This window comes from Atta colombica, unplaced genomic scaffold (assembly GCF_001594045.1).
Source record: "Atta colombica isolate Treedump-2 unplaced genomic scaffold, Acol1.0 scaffold107, whole genome shotgun sequence".
In the NCBI taxonomy this organism is placed as follows: Eukaryota; Metazoa; Arthropoda; class Insecta; order Hymenoptera; family Formicidae; genus Atta; species Atta colombica.
In genome coordinates, this window is record NW_017259192.1 from 767,051 (window position 1) to 781,923 (window position 14,873).

General features: G+C 30.3%; 1 protein-coding gene across 1 annotated transcript in view; it reads left to right on the plus strand.

Moving 5' to 3' along the window:
- LOC108691929 (dipeptidase 1-like) overlaps positions 1 to 14,873 on the plus strand; it is a 130,416-nt gene that overhangs the window by 91,998 nt on the left and 23,545 nt on the right. Inside the window, exon 5 of the mRNA XM_018199897.1 lies at positions 12,510 to 12,642. Within this exon, the coding sequence (XP_018055386.1) occupies positions 12,510 to 12,642 (133 nt within the window). The remainder of the gene's footprint in view (positions 1 to 12,509; positions 12,643 to 14,873) is intronic.

Consider the following 14,873-nt stretch of genomic DNA (forward strand, 5'->3'; position numbering starts at 1 on the left):
ATAAGTTGGTCTAAATGGATACGAAATTCGTTATATAATCACAAGTGTAATATTACATGAAGTAATACTTAAAATTAATTTTTTGTATATAGCTTTCGTTATATTTTAACTGTTTGGTAGAAAGTTCTGTTGTATATAATTATGTGTATCAAATGTGTCTATACATGTGTATGTATGTTTTTTCTCTTATGATCTCTCCATATAAGAGAAAAATAATCGACAAATAAAAATTAGAACATTATCAATACTTGCTTAGCATAAAAGAAATTGCGATTACATTATTACATAGCTAATTATAATACAATTAATATTTGATTAATTATTGTTAGTTATTGTTAATTACATATAGAATGACAGAAATTGTTGTATATAATTATATTCTATATATTGTACATAATTACATATACGTATATGGACAATTTTTCTTATTTTTTTGCAACTTCGCTTTTTATTTAAAAAAAACGATTCCAAATTTATACTACTCTGCTAGTTATTTGTTTTGTAATGTTTTTTTTTCGTTATTCTTTTAATGTATATACATAAAAGGGTGTAATGCATATACAAAATAAGATTAAAGAGAAAAACACACGTGTAAGGATATATTTTATGTATAATTGCATACATATTTTATATGGAATATATATAGACTACTTTTCACAAAAATTATTTTAGTACCTGTTCTAATAAATAATACATCTAAGGTAACTGTTACTAGGATCAGACAGAAGTATTTCAAGACTCGAATGAGATTCGAATATTTTTATTCAATTTTTATGTATTCGAATATAGGTGTATTCATCGGACACACTAATTAACAATAATATAATTCAATTCCGTTAAATATTAAAAAATGATTAGAAGAGAAATTATTTTGCAATATACCATATACTCCAGTTTAGCATATTTTGAGATATCACATATGTATAAATAAATAATCACATTGTAAATTGATTCAACTTTTATTTTTCTTATTTATTCATTATTACGTTATTTTAGTATTCCAAACTCAACAATACACTAATAATCTTTAATCATTTTTATACATTTATAAGACAAAAATGAGTGAGAAAAAGACGTATGCTAAACTATACAATTAAAAAAAAGTTCAAAAATACACTATACATACACTAAAATACATATACTTAAAATATACATCCACATGATTATAATTTATTTCTCATGATGTAAAGAACAGATAAGAAATTATGAAAATAAAGTATATACATATATACATATATATTTATTTATATTTAAAAGAATATTTAAAAAGACAAGCCATGTGTATATATCTGACTTATTCTTTAATTTAAATAAGTTTCTATATCATATGGATATTTTATTTATACGTTATATTGCCATATATTGTTATATAAAAACAATGTGTGGTTAATAATTTAATTAAAATTTTATTGTGTTTGACTTGTTAAATCAGTCCTATGTGAAATACATTAAAGTCACTGCTAATAATGGGTATTCAATCATATCTCTTGCCAATTTTCAATCAATTTAATCATTGCTCTGTTTCGAAACATTTCGAATATTATTCGAAGCTGTATACTCTTGAAAGTCTTGATAAATCTTGAAAGTTTTAGCAAGTCTTGAAATTCTTGATATATCTTGACAAGTCTTGATATATCTTGATAGATTTTGATAGATTTTAAAATTTGATAATTCTCGATTTTTTCGATTAAAAAAACATTTATTTGAATTAAAGAAATTTGAGCGTTGCTATATGGTTAAAGAAAAGTATTTCTTTGATTTAAATGTCATTTTTTGAAATTAAATAAATTTTTCTTTAATTTGAACATCATTTTTTGAAATCAAGTAAATTTTTATTTTTGTCAAATATATTTCCACTTTAATTTTTAAAAAATTAACGAAAGAAACAATTTTTTAAGTGTTTAAATTTATTAAATCATTCAAGACTTTTCAAGACAGTCAAGACTTCTCAAGACATTTAAGTTTGATTGAATATTATTTCGAATTATATTCGAATTTTTTATGACATATTCAAACTAATTCAAAGCGTCTTGATATCCATCACATTCCTCTTATACAAATAATTCAAAGGGTTTTATCAAAAGTCTTAAAAACATTATAGTAATTTTAATAGAAAAAGTATTATTCTAAATTATCTATATGATATTATTCTAAATTAATGAGAAGAATATTTTATATATGCATCGCATTGCACAAAGGATACAGTCAATGTAATACTATAAATGCTTTGAAGCATTCTTTTGATTGATCAATTCATAAAATTCTTTCTTTTGACTGGCCAATCAAATATTTTAAAGCATTTGTAATGAGACTTTGATCGCATTCAAAGTAATATCACAAAAATTAGAATTTCGAATGTTTGATAAAATTAATTTTGCAATGTGTAATATATAACAAGTATATAATAATAAATTACACTCACTCCATAATTGCTCCGCCAGATGCCTTCCGGGACCTCCTTCTCCTCTCATGTTTCTCCATCGTTGATTTTTCATAGCACAACACTCACTCGCTAAAACACGATTAAGCTTAATTAAATACAAAGCTGCGGTTTGTTCGTACATAACGCGACATTTTTCAAACAGTAACAAATAAATTTCAAACGGCAGACAGTTTCAATATTATGACTCGAAACCCATCAGTTTCGTGACCGTGACGCATTTGTTAATGATTGAAAAATTCATTACATAAATGGAATTGGCAATTTTACGCCAATGCTCCGAGATATAGCACAAATCGAGTTAACGGCTAATCAAAAAACGCGATAAATTCTCCCAAAATATACTATAGTACGACGCCAAACTTCAGCTATGCGCGGTAATGTAGTTTGAACGCGCAAATCGGTGAATTAGAGCAAATTGTATTAACTTCGAAGAAAAAAGCGAGAACAAGAATATTCTAATCCGTTATTAAAGAGATTATTATTGTTCATAAGTATCGGGATAAGCGAAATAATTTTTTGCCCGTTTTCTGTCAATACTCTATTTCGAATAGCGCGAAATACGCCGTTCGATCATGGATAAACGTCGTCTAGATACGTTCACGAATTGATAGATACAAGAGACGATTAAACGTATGGAATGGCAATCGTTAATTGTTCGAAGTGATCGCGTTGTGTCTCTCAGCACTTGCCACGATCGCGTTCAATGAAATATTGCATCGAACGACTCGCACGGCTGGCTGTGCCTGTTCGAGACTCGGCGCGCGAATGATACCGTAACGTAAACAATAGCACACGTATACGATGACGCATTCCTGCAAAGCAAAACAAATTCTCCCCGAGTGTCAGTTATACCTGCCAATCTGTTATTACTACGAAATATTTGAAATCAGGATTAGGAAAAAACGCTGTTACCTTTTTTATTACTTCTTATTCAATATAATCGTTATACGTACTTTTTTCTGTCTGTAACAATAACGTCGTTACATTTTTTATAATAAAGGTAATTTGTAATTACATTCAATATTTTAATATCCTTTATAATTATTCAATAGATTGTATTATTTTTAATTGGCTAGAAATATTTTATAACGGGAGAAGGATGTTAGAAAGGAAAAAGTGTACAGAATAGTGTTTTTTGTACATTTTGACCTCCTGAATATGATAAAATTATTTAAAAATTCGTAGTATTTGGAGAACTGAGCACAAACATAGTATATTTATTTAAATTTCAATATTCTTGTTTAATTTTTTTAAGTATTTCTCAAAAGCCTCGAACTTTTTAATAACTTTATCGTATTCCGGAGGTCGAAAATTAAAATTTACAAGAAAAATACATTATTTCCTATACTTATATTTTTTTTTGAAAAATGTGTCTTTTTTTTAGAAAGTTAAAAAAAAGTCAAAGATCAAAATTAATTTTTCAGGTGATCCAACTCTAAATTAGAAGTAATCTTTAATTTAAAGGTGATCCAACTCTAAATTAGTTTCTAAATGATTAAAGCAAAACTGACAATGATTTTAACGATATGAAGGATATAAGAATTTTGTTAACTTTATTTCAATGTAATTTTTCCTTGAGTATAACTTCATTATTATGATAATTTTCGGTTTCCATGAAGAAAGATACATAAAAAAATCTAGAAATAAAATATTTCCCGAACGCGAAAAAAAAATTGTATCATTCTTTGCATAAAAAGTTTCTCGTGCGCTTTTTTTATGTAAATTTTCACAGAATATTTAAGTAAAAGTTTTAAGTTTAACCAACGCATGTAGTAAAAAATTATTTTATAATTCAATATTATTCTAATGTATATTTTAACACTTATAATCATACAAATAATATCTGTCACAATTCAATTAAAAATTCCAAAACTGTCGACAAATATTTGCATAAACATTATGCCATGCCTATAAATTAAAAGTATTAAAATTATTTATTTAAAATTAGACGAAACTCAAAAATGTATGGAAAATTACTTGGTTCTCCCCTTGTCAGATGAAATGTACCTCAGTTCAAAATTAATTTGTTTTGTTTTTCGTTAAATGAATTATTACACATCTAATGCTTTGCGTTTTGTGATTTCATTAACCACTCAATTATAAATATAATAGACATTCGTAATACGTACTCAATATCAATGAGTCTCGAGATTGAATTGTGGAACGATTGTGGAACGATTGTGGAACAAGTAGATTATCACTTTGCATTTGGTGAGTTCAACGTGTCGCCATACAGTTATAAATTTTCGTAATACATAATATTTGTAACATTTTACGATCAAATTAACTAAAATAGATTTCTACATTCGCTGTAACACATAAAAAAACAATAAAATATCTTATTCATTCTACTTAACCGTTGTTATATCCTTTTGCACGAGATTTCTGGTTCATAACATTCTTTATCGTGATAATCTCTACAATATTGCGTTATCCTCGAAGAACCGTACATCAAATTTTCTCGAGAAGACAGCGCAAAACCTTTTTACTTTGCAAAACCAATTTATCACGCCACGGGTGTTCGCTCCCATTTCGGGCTTACAACGAAACAAGCCGGGAACGAATCGAAGGTGCATTAACGCGCGGCGGAAATCCGCAACGGCAAAGTTCAAGGCTCTAGGGGGGTACTTATGCATAGATAAAAGCACGCCTGCAGAATGGCGGATGGAGTTTGGTGGCGAAATGGTTCTCGCACGTTTTCTGTGGGAAGCTGTGTGTGTAAGAAGAAAGCGTCGCGAAAAAACGCCGTAAACTGGGAGCGGCGCAGAAAAGCGTCCAGGAATTGCAAGGTAGGTTGGTGGAAAAAGTTTCTGCAAGCGACAAAAATTTCACTAACTGCGTTTTGATGAGACACGATGGGTCCACACTTACAAAAGACAGAGGTTGCTGTGTATTAGTTAACAAATCAGCAATTTTTGTTTCCAACTGTACGAAACTAACATCGCGGAAATAAAAAATAGTTTGTAACAACAAACATAAAAAGATATGATAGAAATCGTATTTATACGAGAAAATATTCAAACTTCATTTTAATATATTTTCTTTTGAATATTTGTTTTAAAAATAATGCGCAAATTCTATTCTTTTCTTTTTTAAGAAAACATATGAACCGTAATAAAGAAGATAAACATTTAGAAAGAAAGAGCAAAAAACAAAGACATGTTTTCTACATAATAAGACGTTATGTTAAATATAAGACTAATCCCTAGATATTGACGTGATTTCTGATTAATATAAATAATCGTTTAGTGTTATAGATCAATTGTCACGATTAAATATACATGTAACATGGCTTACAGTGTTAATAATGTACCGTGTTAATAATGTTATTAATGGTTAGCCGATCAATTTCGATTCATGATGAGGTATTTTGAATTCAACATAATTCACTAATCCGCCAATAAATGTTCTCTCACATCAATTAATTAATGGAAATTAATCAATTGTATTCTGGCTCAAGAATACCTAATCTATTGTCAATATGATTTTATCAATATCAAAAGATTGTACATAAATGTGAAAGCATAATTTCATCGCTAGTAAATATCATTAATATTAATTTTATTTATAATAATATAAAATGTATCGATATATGAATAAAAATGTGTAAACTGTGTCCTGCATGAAACTATTGGAATATCTGAATATGCGGGAATTACTGATAAACATTGTTTAACATTCTACGGTTACACAGTGGTGAAATAATAGGAAAATGAAACAACGTAATAAATAGCATATTGATCATAACGACATTATTATTACCTTTGCAATATATTTGTTCACAATCAGTTTGTAATGGTGGAAATGTAATTTTACTCGTATTTTCAAATAGAATTTTAATTTGAGTTCAACCGCATGATACATTATAAATGAATTCCATATGAATATACAATATGCGAAGCATTATTAATACGCCGTATTTCCATCTGAAAATGACAACGAAATGAAGTGTTCTAGTTTTTAGAGCAAATGTTTGCGAGACAGCGCCAAAGAAAATTCACTCTGTTTAGCTCTACGAAAATACAGGTAAAAGACTATTGTATCCAAAAAAGCCGCATCAGCTTTATCCATCTTTCTGATGCTTTCGGGGCAAAAAGTGTAACAAAATAAAACGATATAAACATATAAAACAAGGAAACGATATAAAACAAGGAAATGTTATGTAATTCGCGAAGATAACTGTATTGAGGCATATTTTCATTGTGGCGATTCCTTCGAGTCGAGCCAAAACATTCTTAACTTCGCGTTGGTGCGAACTCCACAGTACGCAAATAGATAGGTAGATATCGTTAACAATGACAATCCTGTTTAACAAATTCCCCGCAACGGGGACGTTTATCGAAAATGCGACGAAAATTCCATTTCTTCTCAGTTCGTTGGGACGCGCACAGAGACAGAAGTTGAATTCCTGCCTGCACAGCCCTCTTCCTTTTCTGCCGCTTAACTTCCATCGAAAACGCGGAGAAAGTACTGTGACCGCGAAAAGATTGCTGAAGTTTGCAACAAAGGCACAACGATAAAAGACAATCAGCGAGACGAAAGCTTCATCCACAAAGTCGACTGCGCCGAACTTGCACCCCATCCTATCGTTGTTTATACTTCAAATTACATCCTTATTCTTCTCTCTCTCTCTCTCTCTCTCTCTCTCTCTCTCTCTCTCTCTCTTTCTCTCTCTCTCCGAATTTTCTTCCGACATAAAATACAGAAACATGTCTACTGAAACAGGCCGTTTCGAGCGCCAAGAAAATGATTTTCGTCGGGAAAAGGCTATTTCGAAGGAATACGAAACGAGAGAACCTCTCACGGATTATGTGTGAATACACTTGCACGCATCGAAAGCGTCTTTGTTTTCAAGAGCTCTTTCACTGCGCGACATCACCTTCGCAAAGAGAATATATATTATGATTTTCTCTAACAGCATACATTTGACGAGTTTTAGCAGATTTAACTAGCAGCGTATGAAATAGCAATTCTAAATGAAAGATTAATAAACAAGACTTTAAGTGAAAGACGAAAATCTAAAGCAGAAAATATGTGTTTTTTTTTAATACTTCATTTAGATCAAAGCCATTTATGAATTTATTTATTTCATAAATGGCGTGGCAATGTTAGCTCTTTATTTTACAAATCGACAATATAAATGATGCCAATTTAAAGATGAACATGCACCATTATGTTCTTTCCAATTACTATAAATTCGATATCTTTGGTGTTTATTAGCACAATTATGTAAAATTTGTTTTGCGAAGTGACAGCGAAACATTTTCTATTTAATCTACATCGTTGTTTATCCTACATCCAGAGCTCGCGTTCTCAAGATACGTTTCCTGTTATAATGCATACGACAAGCAATGTGCATTTAGCGGCTTTTAACAGATTTAACTAGCAGCGTGTGAAATAATAACTCTAGATAAAGGATTAATAAACAGGATTTATGAAAATTTAATGCGAAAAATATGCATTTTTCTAAATATTTCATTTATTTCGAACAAAGATATTGTTTTTGTAAATAGAGTGGCATTCAGCTGTGTTATAAATCGACATTAGAATATAACGCCACAAAATGCCTAGAAATACATCGTTATGTTCTTCCCAGTTACATCTAAATTTACATATCTGTGATGTTTATTAGCACAATTATATCGTAAAATTTGACACTGTTCCACAAAGTGCCAGCGAAACATCTTCTATTTAATCCGCACTATTATTCATCCAGAGTTCATGTTGATGCTTTCAAGATACATTTTCTCTAGTACGTAAGTTAAGCAGCGTGCATTTCGCGACTTTTAATAGATTTAACTAGCAGCATGTGAAACAGCAGCTCTGGATGAAGAATTAAGATAAAAGACATTAAGTCTAAAGACGAAACTTTAAAACAGAAAATATGCATTTCTCTATGTATGAATATTTCATTTATTTAAAACAAACGATGTTATTTTCGTAAATAATGTAGCACTTAGCAGACTCTTTATGTTACAAGTCGACAATAAAATATGACGCCACAAATAGTCTAAGATTCAGATCTAGAGATTCACCATTGTGTTTTTCCTAGTTGCACCTATAAATTCATATCTTTGATGTTTATTAACACAACTACATCTGTAAGATTCGACACTGTTCCGCGAAGTGACAGCGAAACATCTTATATTTAATCCGTGCTGTTGTTTATTCTTCATCCAGAGTTCATGCTGACGCTCTCAAGATACGTTTTCTTCGATAAATACGTTTCCGTCCCGGATTTCTCGAAACGTTGCACCGCTATCGAGCGGATATTCTGTTGGCAGCCGTCGCGTGTTTTGAACTCCGCACAGTCTCGTCAGTGTTATCTGCTTTCCTTCTGCAAGAAGGCACGTAGCTTTCCGGTCGGACGGCTTTATCTGCCGCATGTATCCCCTCGTAATATCATTATTAACTGCGATTCACCATGCGATCGTCCACATGAACTACCGTGGTGGGGATAGGGAAGTCCGGAAGATAGGGAAACGTCAGATCCGCTCTACGCTCGCTGTATTTCGCAACGCTAAACTCCATCAGTTAGCTAGCGGCGTCAGATTATTAGCGTCCTTGCGTCTATTTTGTCGTGACGAATAACCCTCTATCGCGCGCATCTGTCGCGCGATGTACCGGAAAGATGTCTACACGCGTGTCACGCGCATCCGCACTCCGTGTAAATTACGCGCAAAATACTATAAATTATTTGAATTCGCATAGCCCGTATAATACTCACCGAGAGCGATAAATCATATGAGTTTAGGTCCGCGAATTCCTACCGGCATTGAGAATTTATTGACGATCATCACGATCTAGCAATTAATTGTAAGAAGAATAATCCTTTAAAAATCCAATTCGAATTTTAAGAAGATGCTGAAATTATCGACAAAACGCGCATTTCGTATTTTTTTTATTTATTTTTTGTTTTCCTTATACAAAATTAAAAAATCCTTCTCTAAAATAAAAGAAAAACGCAAATAGTTGGAAATCTATAAAAAAATACAATTTTTTTTATAGATTTTTTTATAGATTAAATCACGTAGATTATTTCTTTACATATGTAAATAAATTCAAATATATATTCAAACAAAAAGTAGCATTTGAACAATTTATAACAATATAATGAAATCTTCAAATTATGATTTTGAAGCTTATAAAAGAAGTGAATAGAAAAGTACAATCTAAGTGTACATAACTTAGCATTCATGTAATATACATATAGAATATAGCCAGAGCAAAAATATACGTAACGTTTTATCTTATATTTTATTTAATGTATGTAATGATTTTTTTTATGCACATAATGTTTTATTTAGAATCTTTTTTATGGATATCAAGTTTGGTCGTCGCTCTAGCATCTCTTTAAGTGAGTAAGCACTCCAAGTTTTCTTTAAAATCTTGTTCTATAGAATAGGAAAATGAAAAGCCCAGATACTCAGAAATCTTAAAATTCATTATTTTTACATTCCTCTATCTCATAAGAATATAACTAATATAAATTTATCCATAATATAATATTATAATATATTTATACAACTAAAAAATTAAAAAAAGATTTAGATATTCTAAGCATCTCGTCCCTCAATTTGCATATCTTAAAGTCTACTTAATCTTTACAGGACAGAAAAGCCATTATGGCTGAAGCGGTCATATTTTGAAGCAAAAATTAAAAATGCAATGAAATAATAAATTATAACAATTAATCTTACTCAAGAAAAAAAGAGATATCAGTAATATAAGATATTAGAAATGGATCTTCCAAAGGTTAAAGGTAATATGATCAATTTAATACTGAATATGACTTATTTTCAAATTAAAAACATTAAATAACAGTACTTTATTCAAAATAATTAACTATTACCTTCCAGTATTAAATTTCTGCGAGGGAATGTAAAACTCTGTAAGAATATCTGTGAGAATATCTTCAAAATATGATCACAGTTGGAATAACAGCGAGAGTCAAAATATAAATGCATCTCTCTACTCGTAACGTTAAGTGGAAGGGTGAAAACATATGTGAAAAGCGTTTATATACTATCGGCAACGGCCAAAGGCCATTCGAGAAATGCTACACACGAGAGACGATGGGCTCCGTTTTCCCTTGTCGGAAGAGAATTCGTTTGAGTTGCACGAGACTTCCGTGACCATTCATCTCGTGTCTCTCCCATTATCTTTCCAGCTTCCGCATCTCCGTCTTTCTTTTGTCCGTCGTTGTCCCAAATGTACATCATATCGTCATGTGATTAGTATAATAATATTAACGTCGAAAGAGGACCAACAGTAGCGAGAATCGGGGATGCCAATAGCGTTACACTAGAACTTAGGACCAGAACTGAAATTCAATATTTACGCCAGTGCGCGGTAACTCACTGCTAATTAGACCACCGAGTAATTGGTAACGCTAGCTCTCTCAAAGCCTCTATGAGAGAGCGCAGTGAAATTCGGGTCGAATGCTGTACTCTCTTGCAACTAGCTGCACTGCGTACTGCGTATCTCTTCCCCGATATTGATGTTCGATTACTCAACAACACACATCGAATGCTCGACTGATTCGAGGAGTTTAACATTCGCCGCGAACATTTAACTCGATGCTGAGCATTTACACGTAAATAAGCACGTTCGAATTAGATCACTTCGTCTGGTGCAAGCAAAGTTTCAAAACCGACGTGATTTTGAAAACGCGACAAATTGAAAATTTCCTAAATATTCAAATTAATACTTATCTTAACTTTAGCCTCGCAGTACTTTTTTTCTTCGATCAATTTTCTAACATGCTAAACTTTTGTGTATGTATTTTCTGTTATATACATATATTATAAATAAATGGTAATGCAAGGCTCCATGTGACAACGTCATATAATCAGTGAATCCTAAGTTCAATCCTGACTGTCACTCTATGCATATTTTGTAAGAAATTGATCGAAGAATCACGATTAAAAAAATACAGATCTTAAGGCTGTGTTAAGTCCAAGAATGTGAAGAAAGATACAAATCTACCATACCATCTATATCATAGCGAAAATAGACATGTCTATTCCGGATCTATATTAGGCCTAAGAATCTGAAGATCCTGGAGCTACATTAAGCCTGGAATCCGAAAAAGGGAGAGAGGAGCAGTCGCATAAAACTCGTTAGACTATGGAGTGATAATCTGACACAGGAATCACAGAAGAACTTTTGAAATCTAGATGATGTTTAATGATTGATATATAGTCCTACTTGCTTCCACTATTATTACTGTTATTACCATGATAAATAAATATAAAAGAGGCTATACTTATGTCATGTATAGCAATCAAATTCTCTCTTAATTAAATTAATCTCAAAGACGTCAAGATTTTTTTACTTCTTTGATCAAAATACGATGTTTTTAATGACGCAAAATAATTAAGTAAATGATGTAAATAAAAGTATCGATAATTTACGAAGTAACGTAATCAGAAAAATAACGTAATTACTCTTATCAGTAAAAAGTCTCAAATAAATCTTTCTTTCATGGTAAAATAACTGTTTCGCGTGGAAATAAAATCCAAACCCTTTAATGTAAAGAGTTAATGAAACATTTATCGCACCGATAATCCTAAAGCATTGTGAGTAATTGAGCGTGACTGTATTACACTGTATATGGAGTCACGCGATATATCAAAACACGCGAAAAAATACACGACGTACTATTAATAATGCTTCATTTAAGATCCACATGATATTTTATTGTAGCTCTTAGAAGTGTATTTATGAATTGAATAAAATTTCCAATTAAAAAATGTGCATCAAAATTATTATTAGCTTTCTTTATTCTTTCCATCCTTTTCTTTCGCTTATTTTCTCTTCCGAAAGATATTTTCAATCAATCGATTTTGTGTTCGGCGAAAATGAGATAGAATGTAAAGAGAAGTTAGTTTTTTTAATTTGAAAAGTTTTGTTTAATTTAAAACATTTGTTAAATTGTATTTCATGTATAGAAATCAATATTAGGTTTCTAAACACAATCACTGGCCATTTCTACATATAATTTATAATTTACTACAATAATTTCTACAATAATTTAACAATATGATATATTTCTTTTTTTCAGTTTTGGTCAGCCTACGTTCCTTGCGGTGCCGCTCAGTTAAATGCAGTTCAACTCTCATTGGAACAGATTGACGTAATTCGTCGACTCGCCGAAATGAATGCTCAACACTTAACCCTGGTTACCTCCGTCAAAGGTAAGTACACATGGCGTATATTCTCAACAAAAAAAACAAAATTTAATAACAATATTTAATACTGTTAAATTAACATTTAATAACTATATTTAATAATAATATATTTCATACTGTTATTAAATAAATAAGATTATTTTTTAGTTAGATTGCTGTTTATTAGCTAATATTGTTGATACATTATTCTTTTCACGTACAATTTTTTATCATATTATATGAATAATATGCGTAACAATAATTTTTCTTCATAGATATCAACTATTTTCTTCCTTTTTCTAACTTTAATACAAGAAATTGCAATTTCAATTTTAGACGCTCTAATATTTGCGCTATTTAGTTTTTATTATCAAGATTTAAAGATGTGAAATTATCTCCTTTTTACATCTTTGTAAGTATTTGATAACTATGATTATATATAATTAACCAATTAATAAATGAAAATGAATTACGAACAAATATTATCTAATAATATACGAACAAAATGTGTCAAGTAAACGCAAATGAAAAGTGAAGATCGTTGAGTTGAGTATAAGAAATGTCAACAATAACGCGTACAATGAATATGAATCTCTAAAGTATTATCGAATGAAAGAATCTCCGTTGTGACATCAGGAGCAATTCAGTTTATTTGAACCGAACCTTTTGTAACTGAAAGAATTCTTGTGACCACCATATTATGTTATTAAATGTAACACGCTAACCGGTAGTACCAATAGATATGAAAGCGACGGTCTCAGAGAAACTTTCTCATCGGGACGATTCGAGAGGATAAAGGACCGCTATTAATTGCTCGACTTCTCCGAAGTTGAAGAAGAAAGTCGTTATTGGATTCGATTCGATGGCGTAACTTATTGTAGAAGATTTATCAGCAGTAGACAAAAGTATTATGCTATCACCCATGCCATAATCCACGAAAGGTCCTTGCTAATTCACGAAATATCAGAGACAATATTTGACTTAATAAGATAATTAAGTCAATATAAATAATTAGAAGGACTACTCTTAAATTGGAAGTTGCTTGTTTCTCTGTGTTAATGGTATCGCATTATGGCTTATATGGATTATAATATCATAACAAACTACATTTTTCTTTTTAACGTTTGACTCACAAAAGTTTGACTAAATAAAGAAGAAAAATGAGATTTCCTCTAATGTATCAATCACATTGATTGACTTCTATATTAAAAATTTCAATGGACCACATATTTTTTTAAGAGAGCGTGAACACAGGAGCATCCGATATGTATCAACATTTTTAAATCTACTAGTTAACTTATATAATAATGTATTTTTGATTTGAGAATCCGACAACTTATGTAACATTATAATTTTTAATTTGTTTTAACATTGAGACCCGATCGGCGTCGAAACATTTGTTTTTTTGAATTTTTTTATATTTAGTTCTGAATATTAAATGTTCTTAATTTATTTTTAACTGGCTCGTAGCCCTTCTAATTATTTATATTGATTTATTCTAAGCTATATTATTAATTTATATAAGAATATTAAGATTAAAAGAAATAATACCTGTTGGATCTATGACGAACCTTTACCACTTAATTCGTGTTTCGAACTGATCTGAGCTAATTCTCAAGCAGAACAACAAGTCATGATATCGTCAAAATAACGTTAAAATGAATTATGATTGATCGAAAAATGACGTTTAATAATCACTTTAGAGCCATTTTAATATCATGATGACTTGTATTCTATTTAAATACCAAGTAATTTGTCATCATTTTAATGTTATGGATATTTAATTGCTTAATGTAATTAATAATGCAATAATTAATTATCGTCACATTTGGACATTTGAAATATTTTATACAAAATAGAAGAAAATAGCGTAAAGTTTAAATATTATATAGTATTTTTAAAAACATTGTTACAAACCATTAGACATATCAAAAGTTTATCTCAACACAGTAAAAGTTAAAAAAAAGTTAAAAAGATTACGAATGTTGAATACAAATTTTTTTTGTTTAGCAAACGTCCATTAGTGCTGATGACTGGTTGAGCCACCACTATTTTTAACGAAAACTCATTTAAGTTAAAAATTGATGGGTCAATTTATCGTCTGTTAACGAGAATTTATAGAACGTTGCTGAAATCGACTAATGGAGAATAAATTTCATCGATATGCAATAGCTACTTTTACAATATACTTATAGAGAAAAAAGAGAAAATATGCCGAGATAACATTGACGCTAAAATAAAGAACAAACTGCCTGAAA